The 20,151-nt window shown below is 43.0% G+C and overlaps 2 protein-coding genes across 2 annotated transcripts; one reads left to right on the top strand and one right to left on the bottom strand.

Annotated features, from left to right (window-relative positions):
- Nucleotides 1-1,418: 1,418 nt before the first annotated feature.
- MRPL18 (mitochondrial ribosomal protein L18) lies at nt 1,419-8,297 on the bottom strand (the record flags this gene model as incomplete). The annotated part of the gene is made up of 4 exons (XM_079716652.1): nt 1,419-2,020; nt 2,687-2,769; nt 7,755-7,941; nt 8,246-8,297. The coding sequence occupies 4 exons, from the start codon at nt 8,295-8,297 to the stop codon at nt 1,953-1,955; spliced, it is 390 nt and encodes a 129-aa protein (XP_079572778.1). The 3' UTR covers nt 1,419-1,952.
- A 4,610-nt stretch (nt 8,298-12,907) lies between these two features.
- Nucleotides 12,908-20,077, top strand: TCP1 (t-complex 1). Its single transcript, XM_079716910.1, has 8 exons — nt 12,908-12,969; nt 13,277-13,458; nt 13,853-13,979; nt 17,609-17,784; nt 18,158-18,281; nt 18,594-18,786; nt 18,932-19,095; nt 19,788-20,077. Exons 1-8 carry the CDS (start codon nt 12,947-12,949, stop codon nt 20,002-20,004), a joined length of 1,206 nt encoding a protein of 401 aa, XP_079573036.1. The 5' UTR covers nt 12,908-12,946; the 3' UTR covers nt 20,005-20,077.
- The last annotated feature ends 74 nt before the right edge of the window (nt 20,078-20,151 follow it).

Genomic DNA, 20,151 nt, shown 5'->3' with positions numbered 1-20,151 from the left:
CCCACGGGCGTTTGATCTTACACTTGGCCCCCTAGGGTGAAGGGAAGCTTAGTTAGACTCCGCCCTGGCGCTCAAAGGCCATTTACCTTGCTCCGCAGCAATTTCTTCGCAATCCCTACAAGGGGAGAATATCATTTTGATAGAATGTGAAGAGGAATGGTAGGAAAAAGAAGAGCCTGAAACAGTAGGAACGGACCAGTAAACAGCACCTGAAGGAATTGCAGTAGATCAGGTACTGCAGCTACGGTGCGGGGATAGAGGGACCGCATCTTGTCGGTTTTCCAAATCCGCACTTCTTCCCAACTTGGCCATCGCCGCCAACATGGGTCTGTCCCGTCTCCTCCCCAACACCCCGCCTTCTCCCTCTCTATTTTGCATCATTGCTGCCTTTGTAATACCTTGCATCAAACTTGCCACACAAAGCCTCAAAAATTGCCCATCAAACTGAAGGAGATCTTGGTACAGAGATGATCTACATCATACGCCTAGAAAAAATCCCTACCTATGGCCTCCCTTACAGGTGAACCCTATTTTTGTCACTGTCCATTTCCAAAGCCACACTACTCCAGTCCATGGTCTTCTTTGCATCCTCCCGTGAATTCTAGACTTGTCTGAACAGCCTTCTAGGACTGTGGTCTTCAAAGTGAGATGCTCCAATCCTTAAGATGAGGGAAGAAAATATTAGAACTATACTATATACTTGTAAATGTGTCCACTGGGGTATCTGTTGATCAAAAGGGGACTACTAAGCCATTGCACTCTGAAGGCCTCTCAGAGTGAATCAAACTTTTAAAAAATGTTGGTGCATACATATTTCTTGTTAAAATAATACACTGAATACTCAGATTAACGGTAGCGATGTTATTTCACTTCTGTATAAATATACAATTGGGAGTACACATTTCAAATGTGGGGGGGAAATGCTCTAGAAGCCACTTTAACTGCTTACTGGTTCTTCCTCTTCGCATTTGTCTTAAATAGCCAAAATCAGTTAACACCTTACTTTGATTTAGCCACTCATTTAAGAGACCCGCCATGATTCCCATCTACCCCACTTCGATTTTAAATTAACCTGAATGCACTTCAAGCTTCATATCCTATCTAACCAATTTTCACGTGATGGCAAACTTAGCATACACTAACCCTGTCCATTTCCTTTCCTCGCTGCATTCCTTTCTTCTTTCAAACCTGGTTCTGTTAGGATCCAGGAGCCCAACTGAGGTTAGGACTTGCCCCTTTTATCTTCACATGACTGTTTATAATAAATTGACTGGTATTGACATATCCTATTAAAAAAACACCTCCACACCCTGAGCGGCAACCCACTGTGTCCCAGCCACGGTGACAAATGCACAAACCTATGTGTACCCATGCCACAGTGAGCTCAAAGGCAGAGAAAATGTCACATAACCAGAAAATAAGAGTTCACAATATACCTTTATTCTTTAACTTATAAACAACATTTAATTTGTTCCTCAAAAGTTAATTATAGGCTTCCCTGGTGGCGCAGTGGCTGAGAGTCCACCTGCCGACGCAGGGGACACAGGTTCAGGCCCCGGTCTGGGAAGATTCCACATGTCGCGGAGCGGCTGGGCCCGTGAGCCATGGCCGCTGAGCCTGCACGTCCGGAGCCTGTGCTCTGCAACGGTAGAGGCCACAGCAGTGAGAGGCCCGCGTACCGCAAAAAATAATAATAATAAAAAAAGTTAATTATAATTGGCAACAGCTCTTCTCAAATACTTCTCTCACGTTGGAGAGAGAAGAATTTAGCCCTGGATTTAAAACAAACACACACAAGGGGAGAAGATGACAACCTTAACTACTAATAACATTTCGCTGTTAGGTTATTGTACAAGACGTCCAAGCTGGCGGTTCTTCTAGAGACTCTCTTCTGATGAATGAATAGCTGACAGCTTTACATTTACAAGTATCAAACAACGCTTCTGCTTCATTCATAGATTCTCCGAGGCTCCTGAAGCACCACACCACCTTCTGTCATGGCACTCTGCAGTCGTTTCATCTGGTTTTGAAGATCAGGAAAAAAGGAAAAGATTAAGTCAACACCACAAGCTGACAATAGTTCACGTCCCAAGAGAAAGAGAAATAAACAACGGATTTGATCCTTGCTAACTTCCCAGCCTACACTGGTTTTTCAGAAAGTGACCTTAATAATGACACGGATAAGAAAAAAGAGGATATAGAGATGTCACGGATTAGCAGCATTTTAAAATATTCTATAGACAGATGTTACTATATGAATAGGACAGCAGAGTGGTCAACATTATGGCTATGGAATCGGTCATGTGGGTTTGAACCCTGCCCCGTGCCACAAGGACTGGGCCAGCCAGCCTCAGCCGACCTACAGAACATGAGTCCTGACACACTATAGGCTGCTGTTGAGGTAATGCACATCAGGATACTCACCTCAGGCTCCGACACTTGGAAAGAACTTAATAAATGGAACGATTATTATGTAAGTATCTAGTGTCAAGAATTAACACAATACCTTTTAACTAAGTACGTGAAAACAAAAATACCGAGTCTGAGGCTGCCTCCCACGGAGCTGGTTGGTAGACCATGAAGTTGATTCCTGCTTCCAAGCAGCGCTCTGCCAGCACTCGTCCTACACTCTCACAAGCCACCACATTTCTGGTGCTATACAGGTGTTTTTTAATGGCCCATTCACGAGTGGATGCCGAAACCACAGCCTGGCCATTGCGATGCTCAACAAGCGCGTCTATGTGATGCTGACTCCTTATAACTCGCAACCTAAACGAGGTGAGAGAATAAAATCATAAAAGAATTCTAAAGATAAATGACTTCAGGTGAATAAATGCCGAAATATTTCTCAAGAATGTAATGTCTAGTTCATTTACTTCAGTATACTTAACCTGGCTTTTACTTGGGAAAGGTGTTTTTCCCTTGCTTTTAGGAGAATATCATCAGCAATAAACCAAACACTTCTACTTAGCCTCAAATATCCAGGAGAAATTTGGTATTTCTGACTGCTGAGATTTACACAGCATCTACTTCAAAAAAGGATTTGAAGAGGCAAAGCTAAGTTGCTGACCCTACACTGGATAAAAATATACTTACTACATACTATTTTTTTTTTTTTTAAGGAAGGAAATATTTATTTTTTGGCCATGTCATGTGGCATGCAGGATCTTAGTTCCCTGACCAGGGATCGAACCCGTGCCCCCTGCATTGGGAGTGCGGAGTCTTAACCACTGGACCCCCAGGGAAGTCCCCTTATTATATGCTTTTATTTTCTAGCTAATGATTTAAATATAAAAATAGAAATCATAAGTGTACTAGAAGACAACATGGGAGAAGTTTTAAGTAATGTCAAAGTAAGATAAACCTATTTAACTATATCAAGCTATTTAACATGACCTCAAACTACATCTTATGGCTTTTGTTTTAAAAAAAAATTAACAAAGTTTTCTGCATGCTAAGAAAAACAAAAAAACAAAACAGTAAAGTGAAGTCAAAAGGCAAGCAATGAAACAAAAAATACTTTTAAATCATATATTGTGCTAATTTCCATAATATGTAAAAAGCCTCCTATAATCAATAAGGAAATGACCAGTAACTTAATAGGCAGAGGATGGACAGACTGTTCACAGAAAAGAAAAATATTAACGACTCTTAAACCCATGAAAATATGCCCAATCTCACTGCTAAATTACATGGACAAGACAATTCATTTCAACACTGTTTGAAATCATAAAAGATAATCATCAATAGGGAGTCAGTTAATTAAAACAGCCATGCAATGATATTTTATTTTTATTTTTAAAATCTTTATTGGAGTATAATTGCTTTGTAATGTTGTGTTAGTTTCTGCTGTATAACAAAGTGAATCAGCTATATGTATACATATATCCCCATATCCTCTCCCTCTTGCATCTCCCTCCCACCCTCCCTATCCCACCCCTCTAGGTGGTCACAAAGCACTGAGCTGATCTCCCTGTGCTATGCAGGTGCTTCCCACCAGCTATCTATTTCACATTTGGTAGTGTATATATGTCAATGCTACTCTCTCACTTTGTCCCAGCTTACCCTTCCCCCTCCCCATGTCAAGTCCATTCTCTATGTCTGCATCTTTATGCCTGTCCTGCCCCTAGGTTCATCAGAACCTTCTTTTTTCTTAGATTCCATATATATGTGTTAGCATACAATATTTGTTTTCTCTTTCTTACTTCACTCTGTATGACAGACTCTAGGTCCATCCACCTCTCTACAAATAACTTAATTTCGTTTCTTTTTATGGCTGAGTAATATTCTATTGTCTATATGTGCCCCGTCTTCTTTATCCATTCATCTGTTGATTGACACTTAGGTTGCTTCCATGTCCTGGGTATTGTAAATAGTGCTGCAATGAACACTGTGGTACATGACTCTTTGAATTATGGTTTTCTCAGGTATATGCCCAGTAGTGGGATTGCTGGGTCATATGGTAGTTCTATATTTAGTTTTTTTAAGGAACCTCCATACTGTTCTCCATAGTGGCTGTGGATTTACATTCCCACCAACAGTGCAAGAGGGTTCCCTTTTCTCCATACCCTCTCCAGCATTTATTGTTTGTAGACTTTTTGATGATGGCCATTCTGACCAGTGTGAGGTGATACCTCACTGTAGTTTTGATTTGCATTTCTCTAATGATTAGTGATGTTGAGCATCCTTTCATGTGTTTGTTAGCAATCTGTATATCTTCTTTGGAGAAATGTCTATTTAGGTCTTCTGCCCATTTTTGGATTGGCTTGTTTTTTTTGATATTGAGCTGCATGAGCTGCTTGTATATTTTGGAGATTAATCCTTTGTCAGTTGCTTCGTTTGCAAGTATTTTCTCCCATTCTGAGAGCTGTGTCTTTTCTTCTTGTTTACAGTTTCCTTTGCTGTGCAAAAGCTTTTAAGTTTCATTAGGCCTCATTTTGTTTTTATTTCCATTTCCCTAGGAGATGGGTCAAAAAGGATCTTACTGTGATTTATGTCATAGAGTGTTCACGCACATATGGTCACCTTATCTTTGATAAAGGAAGCAAGAATATACAATGGAGAAAAGACAGCCTCTTCAGTACATGGTGCTGGGAAAACTGGACAGCTACATGTAAAAGAATGAAATTAGAACACTTCCTAACACAGTACACAAAAATAAACTCTAAATGGATTAAAGACCTAAACGTAAGGCAACGGTATTTTACACAGTTACTTCAAACAGTTATTTTACACAATTAAGAACAAAGTAGCAATTTACGATGCTGCTGTTGCTAACATTTACTGAACACTTACTGTGCCAGGAAGTCCTAATTGTTTACAGGTATAGCTCATGTCTCAAACTGATCCCATTATTCTTTCTTTCTTTCTTTTTTTTTTTTTTTTTTTCTTTTTTGGGCTGCAGAAACTGACACAGAAAGGTTAAGTAACTTAGCAAGGTTACAACTAATGAATGGTAAGTAATGAAGCTAGGTAGGATTTAAGTCCAGGGGTCTGGCTCCAGAGCCAATGTTCCCAACCAACACAAAATATTTCCAAGATGTATTTTTAAGTGTGTGTGTGTGTGTGTGTGTGTGTGTGTGTGTGTGTGTGTGTGTGTGGGGGTGGTGAAGGAGCTGGGTGGGGGAATGCAGAACAATGTATATGATGTGGTAAGATTTATAATGAAAAAAGTACAAGTTCATACTCATCTGCATAGACTAGCTCTAGAAGGATACACAGAAACTATAGTCCCTTTTGGATTTTACAACATTTGTATACATTACACATTTAGAAATTAAGTTCATGATAAAGAAAACACTGAAATCAAACATTATACTAGGATTCTTAGTGTGAAATAGCATAAAAAGCACTAGATTTAGAAATGTGGGTTCTACTCCTAGTTTCGCTGGTAGCCCTGGTAAAAATCACATCTCTTAATCCAGGGATCAACACACTCTTTCTGTAAGGGATCAGATAGTAAATATTTTATGGTTTGCAGACCATATTGTAAGCAGAGAGGGTAGTGGGTCCCCGGAAAAAGAGAACTAGGCATGGCTTTCTTCACATAAGAGAAGCCATTTTTGGCCTAAGCCATTTTGTGATCTAAGCTTGGCCACAATGCGTGCTCTTGAACAGGTCTCAGTAATTAATGATCTTAAGGGAAGTAAGGGAATGCAGGAACAAAGGAAAAGCAGCCAAGAAACAATAGTCCAGTGGTAAAATAGAGTCCTAGGTCCTCCTCAAGGGAAATATATAACAATCTGATACCATCTTTAAGCTTCTCCATCCTCTGGTGGAGGATGGAAATGAATATGTTGACCCCTATGACTTCAATCAACTAACGCTAGGACTCTGTCGACCCTGGCCCCAATTCTATGCTGAATTCTCCTCTGCTCAAGCCCCTTCATGAATATGCTTGTAACCTTAGCTTAAAGCTCCCCCAGTTTTGCTGTTCCGGGTGACCCTGCTTTGGGTAAGATCCCCGGGGTTCTCCTTACTTGCTGCAAGTAATAAATCCTTCCTTCTCCTGATCTTTGGCTTGCCTGTGTCTTCTGGCTTGACATCCACCAAGAGGTGAACCTAGTTTTCAGGTAACAACATGGGTCAACTGCTCAACTCAGCCACAGTAATACCAGAACAGCCAGGTAAGAATGAGTGGTGGCTGGGTGCCCATAAAACTTTCTTTGTGGATAATGAACTTTGAATTTTACACAATTTTCACGTTACAAAATATTCTTTGCATTTTTAAAAATCTTTTTAAAAAAATGTAACAATATTTAGCCTGCAAGCCAGCTTTGGCCCAGGAGCCATAGTTGGCTGATCCTTGTCTTAAACCATTAGTGCAACAAAGGGGTAGGACTCATTATCTCCAAGGTCACTTCCAATTTTATACTGATAATACTGTGAATGGAGAGATAGGGGAAAAAAAGGGGGGAAAACAGATCTCCAATTATTTACATAATCCGAATATCAAGTAAAAGTGATAGTTTGGGTATTTCAAAAGCAATTCAGGATTCAAGGTTCAGATTATTTCGACGATGAACTGCCTGCCCCCTTTCTTCAACCCCCTCCTGTCTCCCTCAGCCTCAATTCCGCTGCTCCTGTGAAACGGGGGAAATTACTGCACCTGCTTCAAAAAGTACTTTTAAGGATTAAATGAGAAAACGCATACAAAGCACCTAGCAGAGTTCCTGGCAAAGAGAAAGCATTCAGCAACTAGCCATCTTTATAACAAAGAATAGACTCCTAATGTTCTTCCTGTCTCCACCACCGCCCCCTTAAAAATCTGTTCTCCTCAAAGGAACCAGAATGATCTTCCATTCGGGCTCAAATTTTAAATCCCCTCATAGTTTCCCACTGTAGTGAGAATAACGTCTAAAGCGCTTACTTGATTTACAAAGCTAATGATGGGTCTCCTACCTACCTCTCGGCCCTCTGACCTCCAGGTACACAGACCTTTCAGTGCCCCAAACCAGCCAAGCTCATTCCCACCCTAGCTGTTTCCTTTGCTGGGAACGCTCTTCTTGGCAGATAGTTTGGCTTCTTCCTATTTTCTGAGGGGTCTTAGTCAACCTTTTCCCCATTCTAACTTTATCCTCTTTCAGTTTCCTCCATGACACCTACGGATTTATTGTTTGCCGCCCCCCTCCACTAACCCTTCCTAGACCCAGCGCAAGTCAGCTTCCGGAGAGGAGAGTCGCCAGCAGTTACCTGGCACGTTCCTTAAATGAACTGATGAAAACAATCTGCAGAGCACCATGCGAGTTAATTACCTGTGCCAGAACTCGCGGGAGGGCCACACTGTGCCCCAGCCCCGCTCTTTTCTGGCGACAGCTAAGAGCTCCAGATTCCGGGGGTTCCGGTTGGTGAACTCCGGGGCAACAGCTTCATTTCCTTTGGGGTCCGCTTCAGGCTTCACCGCAGGCTTGGAACTGGTCGATAGCACTGCCACCCGACACCCTAAGAACGTAAACAACCATACGGATCTTTAAAAAATGACGAAACGGACAAAACAAACATATGATCTAATTTGTCTCCATCCTCTCCCCCTCAGTCTTCGCGCCCTGGAAGGGGGACAAAAGGTATGTTCGGTCACGGGGTGTAGTCATCACAGACCCTGGTCCTTAATTTTCTACTAGTGTCATCACGATGCTGTTAGCTCCTTTACTTTTCGATGGTATATGTTGAATGCAAAAGACGACCTGCATGTGCACATTGTGCTGACCCTGGGGAGTAATCTGAGAGACGTGGGAAGATGAATTACCGGGGTTCCTGCAAACCGACAACAGCTCCCAGAACCCCGACCGAAGCGCCATTGCTGAGGGGAATCGTAGCCAAAACCTCGGAAAGATCTCGCCTCCTCTCCTTACCGCCGTCCCAACGGCTCGCCGGCCGCAGCCATATTAACTTAGGGAAAGGCCTTAGGAGAACGTAAGATCATCGACGCCTCGAACCCGAACAAGCCCCCTGCCGCTGAGTGGCGGACAGGGCAATCCGTCATCTCCGCTCTTCCAATCAGCGCTTACGCTGGGGCGCACGCAGGCGCAGGATTCAACCAACCACCTCGCAGCAACGCGCTTGGTGGTTGGCTCACGGTCCGTTAAGTCGGGCCGAGCTCATCGGGGGCGTCTCGCGTCCAACGTGCATTTCGTTACCTCATTTGGGCCCTCGGGTCGCAAAGCATACACCGATCACTGTCGGACACACACGCACACAGACACACAGGCACACGCCATTTGGGCTCTGGGAGGACGGGGCAGCGCGAGATGCAGTTTTCAGAAAGGGTGGTTGTCGTTTTCCCACGTGACCCATGGAGCTTATACCCGTGAGCCTGGGAACAAAGCCTGCCACTTGTCGCGTGCTCTCCTAGCTAGCTCATACATTTAAGTAAAACAAGAACGCCGGTTTATACACCACCAATTAAGACTCGCTCAGCACAGGGAGATCAGCTCGGTGCTTTGTGACCGCCTAGAGGGGTGGGATGGGGAGGGTGGGAGGGAGGGAGATGCAGGAGGGAAGGGATGTGGGAACAGATGTATATGTATGACTGATTCACTTTGTTATAAAGCAGAAACTAAAAAAAAAAACAAAAGACTCGCTCAGAACCCCGGCTCTACCTTACACAGCCCCACCCCCCCGTTCCGTCACAGAACTCCGCCCTACCGACCATCTTTTCTAGAAGGCACTAGAATCTGCAAACGCGCACGCGCAACTTGTGCGTAGTAGGGAAAACTTCGGCCCAGCGCCCCCTTCCTCCAGCGGTCCGAGATACTGACTTCCGCCCTCCTACCTTCACGCCCTTCTCATTCGCTCTCTAATTGAGCGGAAGTGCTGGATCCGCCCCCTTCAGGCTCCTCACTTCCTGCGCGTTCACGATTCTCCAACCTCCTCACCATTTTTCTTTCCCGCCCTGCCCCGCGGCCCGGCCAGGGAGCTGGGAGGAGTGGGGTTCCCAGCAGCTCTCGCGGCATCGCTCGGGCCTGTTCCACGCTGTCGCCGCTCCCGTGGCCGCCGCCCGGCCCAGGGACAAGACGCTTGTTGCCCGCGGTGTGAGTGAAACTCGACGTTTGCTCTGCCGCGAAGATGGAGGGGCCCTTGTCCGTGTTCGGGGACCGCAGCACTGGGGAGGCGATCCGCTCCCAGAACGGTAAGGGCGGGCGAGGCCTGCGGCGGGCCCGCGGCGGTGCGCCACCCTCCCCTGCCTCGCTGGAGCCGTGGCTGCCGTGCTCACGCCTTCCCTTCTCTCCCCAGGAAGGGCCCCCCGGGTGGCACGGGCGGCGTCTCCGACCCGCGGCGGGTCTCGGCGCTTCGGGGCGGCAGCGCCCTCTTCCCGGAGCGCGGCATTCCCGAGGGCGCAGCGCGGTTTTAACGAGAACTGCCCGGATGCTGCGGTCGTGAGGCTGGCGAGGCGCGCCCGGTCCTGGAGGGCGGGCTCCGCGCACCGACACGTGTCGCCGCGCCTCGAGTCCCAGAGGGCCGGGTGCCCTGCGCCCTTTTGTCCCATCAGGAAGGGTGTCCACCGCAATCTCTGGGTCTCCTTTTAGGGCCATTCACCAGGAAGAACTGGCTTTAATGGCTCGTTTTACTGAGGGGCGAATGGCCATCGGCCACTCTTCAGACGACTTGCCCGTGGTCCCCCTGCAGATTCAGTCCGTACCCCACCTGTCGCTGACCACTTCTTGTAACAAAGCTAGCTGACGAATTTTTTGTTGAAGGTTAAATGATAAACTCATTTTATCTAGTAAATTTTCACCGTTTAAAGCATTGTTGAGATGGTTTACACTTCAGAAGTCATGAATGCCAGTCCATCGTACCGTCATTTGATAGATTCCTGTTTTTGTCATGAACAAATTTAAAGTATAGTCAGAACCTTTGGATTACCGCTTTTTTGATTCACAAAGTCTTGTTAATTTTAATAGAACTTTTTTTTTTCTTAAACCTGCCAAAGTCTGAAGGAAAAAGCTGATACGTATCTTTTTCTGTTCTGTGTGGGGTGGCAGAATCTGAAATGACGACGGGTAGATTATGTTTTAATTCTATGAGACAATAAAGTGGGTACTCTCTACAGCACTTGGCGTTCCCTTGGCGGTTGAATTCAGACTGTATGTTACTAGCCACTCCCCTCCCCATATTAGACTTTTAATAGCTAATTTTCAAATTGGCACGGATTTGTAGATTTGAAAAATTCAGAGGCTGTTGCATGTCACTTACTTTTTTTTAGGCTGAAATGATTGTCTCTTGGAATCAAGGATTTTTCTAATTTCATTTCTTTCTTTCATTTCTACAGTCATGGCTGCAGCTTCGATTGCCAATATTGTGAAAAGTTCTCTTGGTCCAGTTGGCTTGGATAAAATGTTAGTGGATGATATTGGTGTAAGTATATCTAAATATTGTGTTAGTCACTTTAAGGAAAAAAACGGTTCATAAACACCTCGCTTTGTAAATTCTTTGTTTTTATCAGGATGCTAGTGTTGAAAGGTATACCGAAGGTGAATGTATCATAATGGGGTTGTTCTAACTTAGGGGATATTCTGTTTCTGTGAGTGATTATGTCAGTTTTTCCTCCCCGGGAAACTTCTTAGGATGTAACCATTACTAATGATGGTGCGACCATCCTGAAGTTACTGGAGGTGGAACACCCTGCAGCCAGAGTTCTTTGCGAGCTCGCTGACCTGCAAGACAGAGAAGTGGGAGACGGAACTACCTCCGTGGTAGGTAAAGACTAATGGACTAATGGCTAAATACTAGTATTCCTTTTAAAATCAAACTTTCAGAAAGTGAAGCCAGAGAAGTCATTTGTTTTGGGGGTAGTGGTTCAGAAACAAAATTTGAAGACTTGTGGTTATAGCTAGTTTGTACAATTCAAGTAGGAAAGAAACTTAAGAGATAATTTAATATAATCCTCACTTTAAATGTTTTTGCGAGTTTTAGGAATTTTTTCTCAGCTATTCATGCATCACGCAGAATTTTTTTTAATGGTTTCTTTTTAAAGGAAAAAAAAAAGTGTCGTTTTTTTTCTCCTCCCCTCACAGTCTGAGGCCCAGGATTTCCTAAAACCTTACCAGTTATTTAAAAACAACATGTTTTTATATTTTAAAGGCTGACAAGTGATCTCATGAGTTCAAATGGGAGTTTGAGAAAGTTTGTAAACGCGATCAGTAACATGATTTAAACTCCTCGAAGATCAGCCAGCGCCCTGATGTAGTAGAAACACTATTATTTGGGGAGGAGCAAATAATTGCTGTAAAGAAACAAACAATGGTTTGTGGTAGAAAATGGTTGTTTCTAGATTAAACTTTAAGCCATGGAAGAATGGAATCTACCTCTTCTAAAATAATGATAATGGTCGTTGTTAAGGAACTTGTTTATGATAACATAGTTTTTTAAATAATTTTTGGTGTCCTTAGAAGGATGATTTTTTAAATAATAACGTGAAATAGTACAGATCAAGAATTCCCTGACGGTTCAGTGGTTAGGACTCCGCACTTTCACTGCCGAGGACCTGGGTTCAATCCCTGGTTGGGGAACTAATACCGTGCAAGCCGTGCACAGCCAAATAAATAAATAAATAGTACAGATAATCTGAGTGGTGAGGCTCTTCATTTAACTTATGTTGAGCACTTCATCTTGAAGAGTAATGGATGTGTCTCCTGTTGTTGTACTGTAGAACTAATTTATTGGCCAGAACACTTTTCTGGCTTTAGCCATTTGCGTATAAAATACCGTGTAGGGGTGTCTTTTTTTCTGGTTTCTAATAAGCAGTTATGCATTTCTCCACCGTTACCATTCTGGTTCTTAATATCTGATGCGTGTTAGTGTTGTTTTTACGTATGTGTTGCACATAATGAATGTCAGGCTGTTATGAGAGTAATGGATGTTTTCTCTGCAGGTTATTATTGCAGCAGAACTTCTAAAAAATGCAGATGAACTAGTCAAACAGAAAATTCATCCCACATCAGTTATTAGTGGCTATCGACTTGCTTGCAAGTAAGATTGTTTACATTCAGAGAAAATTTTATATATTATTTGATGTAATAGTTGTCAACAGTCTGTTCTTTAAATGTTTCAATTAATGACTAAATTTTACTTTGAAAAAGTTGTATTTTAGCATTTAAGTAGTCAACATTTGAAGTAAGAAGTTGGGCCAGTATCCTTTTCTTCCCATTTGACTACCACATTATCTCCTAATAATAGATTTAGTGGCTATGCTTATGGGATAGATTAAAATTGCCGTGATCTGAAGAGGGAGGATTATTTGTGTCCTCCTCCTATATGAAATGGCTGAACAGAAAATTGATGCCTCTGACATCCTGACACAATGATAAAGCAAACATTTTGAGTAGTGAATTTATGTGTTCTTCCCCACTCTTCAAACAGGGAAGCAGTGCGTTATATCAGTGAGAATCTAATTATTAACACTGATGAACTTGGAAAGGATTGCCTGATCAATGCTGCTAAGACATCGATGTCTTCCAAAATCATTGGAATGTATCCTTGTGATGCTCCAGTAAAGTTTAGGCTTTTTTAAAAGTAAGACGCTGTGTTAGTTTTTGTGCCAGATGATGCTGTATTGAAATTGCCTGTTCCCTTCTTTCGTAGGGGGGAAAGGTGATACAAAGTATGTGTAAAAGTAGTATGCAGATAGTGATACATAGTACTCTAACATTTTGGTGGCATATATAATGGTGGTTTCTTTGATGAGATTGCTAAAAGGAAGTGCCTTTGAATTACCCTGATTTTTATGTGCACCCACTGTCCATCCCGAGTCTCTTGTTCTCCTTAACTGTTGGCTTAGAAGCGGTGATTTCTTTGCTAGTTTGGTGGTAGATGCTGTACTTGCTGTTAAATACACGGATGTCAGAGGCCAGCCTCGCTATCCAGTCAATTCCATTAATATCCTGAAAGCCCATGGGAGAAGTCAGATGGAGAGTATGCTCATCAATGGCTATGCGCTCAACTGTGTGGTGGGGTCCCAGGGTAAGGCTTATGGTCTGTTTGGTCGTGTAACGAGAGTACTGAAGGATAAAGGTAGCTGTCTGTGGGCTGTGTAACTACATTTTCAGGTGAACTATCCAGGATGTGCATTTACTGTTCTTTAGTGAAGCCCAGAGAAAAAGGAAATGGTACATAATGTTGCCAATTCCTCTTTTGTAATTTAATTACATATAACTTAAGAAAAATGCAAATTAAAAGAAAACATGTGTGTTTAATGCCATTTAAGTGTTTGTTTCTAAGGTTAAAAGTAATAAAATTCGTGTGTTTACATATAGCAATTTAAAATCTCTGCAGATCTCTAAGGATAGGTGTGTTTTATAAAAGGTAACAATATTATAGTTACTGTAAAGGTACTTAATGTTTTGTTCAATTTTAGGCATGCCCAAGAGAATAGTTAATGCAAAAATTGCTTGCCTTGACTTCAGCCTGCAGAAAACAAAAATGAAGCTTGGTGTACAAGTGGTTATTACAGACCCTGAAAAACTGGACCAGATTAGACAGAGGTATGTTGAGAGATTCATTTTGACCTTGGACAGGGGGTGTTTGTAAAGTACCCTTTTTTAGAGCAGGTGACAGTAAACTAAAAAGAGTGACAGTAAACTAAAAAGAATGAGTGGTAGGTCTAATAGGTAGCAGGGTATGATGATTAGGCAAGTAGGTTTTTTTTTTTCAAGTGTGAGTGTCTTGGAGGACTTCAAAAATTAACATTTTTAACCAAAGTTTTAACTGAAGTCAAACTATATTTTACCCAGACTGCCTGGAAAATTAGAAAATATGGTGATGATTTAAGAGAGATTTGGGTGATACATGAAAATCAACATTCTATGGAATTTTGGTTTTATGAGTATATTGATATTAAGGCTTGAAGATACATCCAGGAATGTATTTCCTCAAGTGGCACAGGAACCAAACAGTATAGTGTTGACTCTGCCAGATACCAGGTAGTTCATACGGCCATATCTATCGACTGGCATGCTAGAGAGCTAGTCGGGAAGATGTACTTCCTTTTCTTTTTCTTTGTTTTTTGGCCGAACCATGCGGCACACGGGATCTTAGTTCCCCAACCAGGGATCGCGTCCCCTGCTATGGAAGCATGAGGTCTTAACTGCTGGACCACCAGGGAAGTCCCAGGATGGACTCTTAAGTCTATCTGCATGTGTCCTCTTTCCATCAGAGGTCAGCCCCTCTAGAATAAGTATTCAGATCCTATTGCCTTCTGCTTTTAGGGTCTTGCTTCTTCTATTATTCTTTCTCAACTGCATCTTCAACTGCTAATTCTACTCTTCGTTCCTTTCTGGACTCCACTTGTACCTCTCTTATCCCTAAATAAAAGCCTCTTGTGCCCCCACCTGTTCCAGTTATTCTCTGTCCATCCTCAGTTCTTTATAGCCAGATGTCACAAGAGTGATTTACACAAAAACCTCCCTGGTGTTTTCTGTCTCGTACCCTTTTCAACTGTGTTCTCCACCGGAGGACCGCTTGCTCAGGTCACTAGTGATCACGGCTGTGAGATTCGTTAGACATGTTCAATTTCCACTTGACCTTTATCAAGCCTTTGACTGCTTGAAAGACTTTCGGAGGATAGAGCAGCTTTGTGATACTACCTCATCTGTATTCCTGTGCCTGGGTGGCCAACGTCTCTGTGCTGGAGACTCCCAAATCTATTTCTCTGAGCTTCAGTTGATTGAATGCTTCTTAAGCATCTAAGTTATTATATCTAAAATGGAACTTGTGCTCATACCCCCAAATCTGCTCTTTGCCATTTTAATTAGGGACCCCTCTGTTCAGGCAGAAGACTGGGAAGTGTCTGTAACTCCTTTTTACGTACTACTCTTTCCCTTTCTAACCTGTCATCAAGACCACTTGATTTCTGTCTGTAAATTAAATCTCTAATTCACCTACTTTCCATTTCCGTTTTCTTGCCCAGACTATTGCAGAGGCACCCAAGTTGGTCGTCTTGGTTTCAGTCTTGTTCCCGCCCAGGCGATTCTCCTCACAGCAGCCAAGTGGATCTCATTGCTTGCAAGGCCAGAACCTTTTGGAGGCTTCCCATCACTCTAGGATAGGGTTTTTTGGGTTTTTTTTTTTTGTGGTATGCGGGCCTCTCACTGTTGTGGCCTCTCCCATTGCGGAGCACAGGCTCCGGACGCGCAGGCTCAGCGGCCATGGCTCACAGGCCCAGCCGCTCCACGGCATGCGGGATCTTCCCGGACCGGGGTACGAACCCGTGTCCCCTGCATCGGCAGGCGGACTCTCAACCACTGCGCCACCAGGGAAGCCCTAGGATAGGTTTCATGTAACTCTTTTTCCTGTGCCCTAGCATGGCTGAAACTAGAATCCACCAAAGCTCTACTTCCACAGGCCCCTAAGAGTGTTCCTTCGTCTGCCCAAAATATATTCTGTGCCTACTTGTTTTGACTGGTTAATTTTTTAGTTTATTTTTTAGTTGATAAATCTCTCAAAGAAGCTTTTCTTTCCCCCTCAGTCTGAATTGTTCTCTGCTGTGAGCTCCTATACTTTGTCTTCCTGGGGCTTAACTACAGTTTCTAACTATGTATTTCTGTGTCTTAAATTGTAAGCTCTGTGAAGGTAGAGGCTGAATGATTTCCTTTGCTTTATAGCCCCCATCCGTAGTATCATGTTTGACATACAGTATTTGTTTAGTATATATACAGAGTTCTATTTTGAGGTTCACCTTTAACTCATTTCACTTTAAAGATCCTTTGATCTCATCTACTATTCTTTGAATAAGTAAAATGGCTTCAACTGTCTATATATTGGCTATTTTTCGCATCTCTTTATGTTTCCCATGGTTGGTGATTTCCATTTCCTTCTGTCAGTCTCATCTGAGTATCCCAGGGGCTTCAGACTCATCTTGTTGAAACAGGAACTCTTTTGTCATCTTGCACCCCTACCTTTTAGTATTTATTTCACTCCAGGAGTCAGTGGCTGAACCTCCCAGTTACCCAAGCCATAAACTTTGACTTATCTGCTCAGGCCATCTATTCTCAGATAGATTCACCTCCAGTTATCGCCTTGTTGTGTTCATTCCTTCATCTTTTTAAAACGCAGATTGAGGGGCTTCCCTGGTGGCCCAGTGGTTGAGAGTCCGCCTGCCGATGCAGGGGACGCAGGTTCGTGCCCTGGTCCAGGAAGATCCCACATGCCGCGGAGCGGCTGCCCGTGAGCCATGGCCGCTGAGCCTGCGCGTCCGGAGCCTGTGCTCCGCAGCGGGAGAGGCCACAGCAGTGAGAGGCCCGCGTACCGCAAAAAAAAAAAAACCCACAGATTGATAATGTTACTTTCACTTAAAAATATTAAACAACTTCTCAGTTCAGACTAACATCCCTACAAGGTTCTTCATTTTTTGATCCCACCTGCAGTTTCAACTCTGGACCCCTCTATTAACTCCAGACCTTCAGCTTTCCTTGTCCCACCTGCCAGGCTGGATACATGGATCTCATGCACTTGTAATCTCTGTACTGCACTGAGTAACATCAGCCCTGGAGTTTGATTGTCCCAGATCATTGAAGGCAGTGACACTGCTTCCTTTCTAACCACAGTTCTTGGTTAAGAGCTCAAATTGGGGTGGGGGAGAGCTAACTGGTAGTTTTTAATCCCTTTTCTGTAAATTGGACCGATTTAAATTCTGGTCATAGAAGGGAGAGAATAGTTAATTTTTTTTCTTTTTTTTTTCTTTTTTTTTTTTGGCTTCATTGGGTCTTTGTTGCTGTGCACAGGCTTTCTCTAGTTGCGGCGAGCGGGGGCTACTCTTCGTTGCGGTGCGCGGGCTTCTTATCGCGGTGGCTTCTCTTGTTGCAGAGCGCAGGCTCTAGGTGCACAGGCTTCAGTGGTTGTGGCTCACAGGCTCTAGAGCGCAGCCTCAGTAGTTGTGGCGCATGGGCTTAGTTGCTCCGTGGCATATGGGATCTTCGCAGACCAGGGCTTGAACCCGCATCCCCTGCATTGGCAGGCGGATTCTTAACCACTGTGCCACCAGGGAGGTCCCTAGTTAATATAATTTAATCTGCAATTATTTTGTGAAAAATACTTAATGGAAGTTCGAGCTATATTTAACATAAAAAACACAGCATATAACTTTGGGTTACTACTCAAATACTTATCTTTGTAGAGAATCAGATATCGCCAAGGAGCGAATCCAGAAGATCCTGGCAACCGGTGCCAATGTTATTCTAACCACTGGTGGAATTGACGACATGTGTCTGAAGTATTTTGTGGAGACTGGTGCTATGGCAGTTCGAAGAGTTTTAAAAAAGGACCTTAAACGCATTGCTAAAGCTTCCGGAGGTGAGTCTCCTGCCGGTTCTCGGATACTGTTACTACCCGGGACCATGTCCCTTTACGTTGGGTGGTAACAGTAAGCAGCTCCAGAAACACAACAGTTCTTACTTTTTACTCCCTTAATGCTTTGTGCTACAAATATATGTATAGAGGCGTGTTCTTATGTAACTGGGCGAGTTCTTTTACTTGCTCCACCTCAAAGTGACATGGTTCCATCTTAGGATAAAAGGACAGTTGCTTGCCTGATGCTTAACTGTAAACCTTAACCTTACCTTTATATGTCACCTCTATCATAAATACATGTGTCTGAATCTAAGGCAGGATTTGAAAATATTCACGAAAGAACAGTGTTTACAGATCTTTGTAATTACTTTAATAGCAACTATTCTGTCGACCCTGGCCAATTTGGAAGGTGAAGAAACTTTTGAAGCTTCAATGTTGGGACAAGCAGAAGAGGTGGTACAGGAGAGAATTTGCGATGATGAACTGATCTTGATTAAAAAGTAAGAGCTGCTTTCTAAATTATAAAGCTCCACAGATTTTATTTATTAAATGAGTGAAAATAGGTCACCTTCCCATTTATTTGCTGCTATATAGTCTTTCAGTGATATAAGCAGTTATACGCATGGGATAAAATAATGTTGGGCCATTGTAAATTGAGGTGAAGTAACCATTTCATCTCTTCTCCATGGTCTAGACACTGCTTCCATGTCTAAATGTCCTGTGTAAGCAGGATTTAATCAAGGCACTTAGATTGAATTTCTGCACCGATTTATTAAAGCATTGGTTTGAGAATTTCACTGTTTTTTAAATAGCACTAAGGCTCGTACTTCTGCGTCAGTCATCTTACGCGGGGCAAATGATTTCATGTGTGACGAGATGGAGCGCTCTTTACATGATGCGCTTTGTGTGGTGAAGAGAGTTTTGGAGTCGAAATCTGTGGTTCCTGGTGGTGGCGCCATAGAAGCGGCCCTGTCCATATACCTCGAGAACTACGCAACCAGCATGGTAAGAACATCTGGAAGCCCGTTTTCGTTTCTAGAAGGGCACGGCACTTTGTTCATATGAATACGTCTCTTCTGCGACCTTAGCTGCCGCTGTGGGTTTTAATTTTCTTCCTTTTGTGAAGATACCTCATTGTCTTTCTTCTTAGGGCTCCCGGGAACAGCTTGCTATTGCCGAGTTTGCAAGATCTCTTCTTGTTATTCCCAATACTCTGGCAGTTAATGCTGCCCAAGACTCCACAGATCTGGTTGCAAAATTAAGAGCTTTTCATAATGAGGCTCAAGTTAACCCAGAACGCAAAAATCTAAAATGGTAAGCATGCTTAACATTTTTCATTGTCATCTGTATATCATATATGGTAGTTTGGTTTTTGTTTTAAACTCATGAAGGATGATGACTAGTGATTATTAACATTGGTGTGTCTTAGTTATCAAATCGGATTCCTCACCTTTTCCCTGCTGCTCTGGGTAGAGTCATTTACCTACAGTAGGAAGGTTCCAGAGAGGAAATTATTTTGGGGTGGTCCACACCTGTTTTTAAGCAAGCTCCTTTTACGATATTAAATGATGTTTAGAAACAATTTCTTTACTACCATCTAGGCTTTCTACCCCTTTCAGTGCTGAATTTGTTTATCCATAATCAATTACTTTAGACTTAAAGGGATCTACTGTAAGGTCCCAAGGTTTCCCAAGGTTAACATTTGAATGGAATAGCTAGCACTAATGAGATTACCACCTAGTAAACTTGTTAAATATTTATTTGGCTGCACCGGGCCTTAGTTGCGACATATGGGATCTTCAGTTGCAGCATGCGGGCTCTTGGTTGTGGCGTGTGGGATCTAGTTCCCTGGCCAGGGATTGAACCCAGGCCCCCTGCATTGGGAATGTGGAGTCTTAACCACTGGACCACCAGGGAAGTCCCCCTAGTCAACTTTTAAAGGGGTGGAATAGGATGGGTGTGAACTATGAAAGAGGCTATTTACTAGGTTTTTTTCTAAATTGCAGGATTGGTCTTGATTTGGTCAATGGTAAACCCCGAGACAACAAACAAGCAGGGGTGTTTGAACCAACCATAGTTAAAGTTAAGAGTTTGAAATTTGCAACTGAAGCTGCAATTACCATTCTTCGAATTGATGATCTTATTAAATTACACCCAGAAAGCAAAGATGATAAGCATGGAGGTTACGAAGATGCTGTTCACTCTGGAGCCCTTGATGACTGATGTCTTTTATTTATGACAATGTTAGATGCACTTGTTGTACCTCGAGTATTACACATTAAAGTGCAAAAAGCTGTCAAGTCTTGGATTCTTACGAAGTGGGAGATAGTTTCCATCCTCACTTTGGTCCTCTGATTTCACTAACTTGGT

Source organism: Hyperoodon ampullatus (assembly GCF_949752795.1).
Source record: "Hyperoodon ampullatus genome assembly, chromosome: 12".
Lineage (NCBI taxonomy): Eukaryota > Metazoa > Chordata > Mammalia > Artiodactyla > Ziphiidae > Hyperoodon > Hyperoodon ampullatus.
The sequence above is the reverse complement of the archived record's forward strand: the minus strand, read 5'-3'. Positions and strand labels throughout refer to the sequence as shown.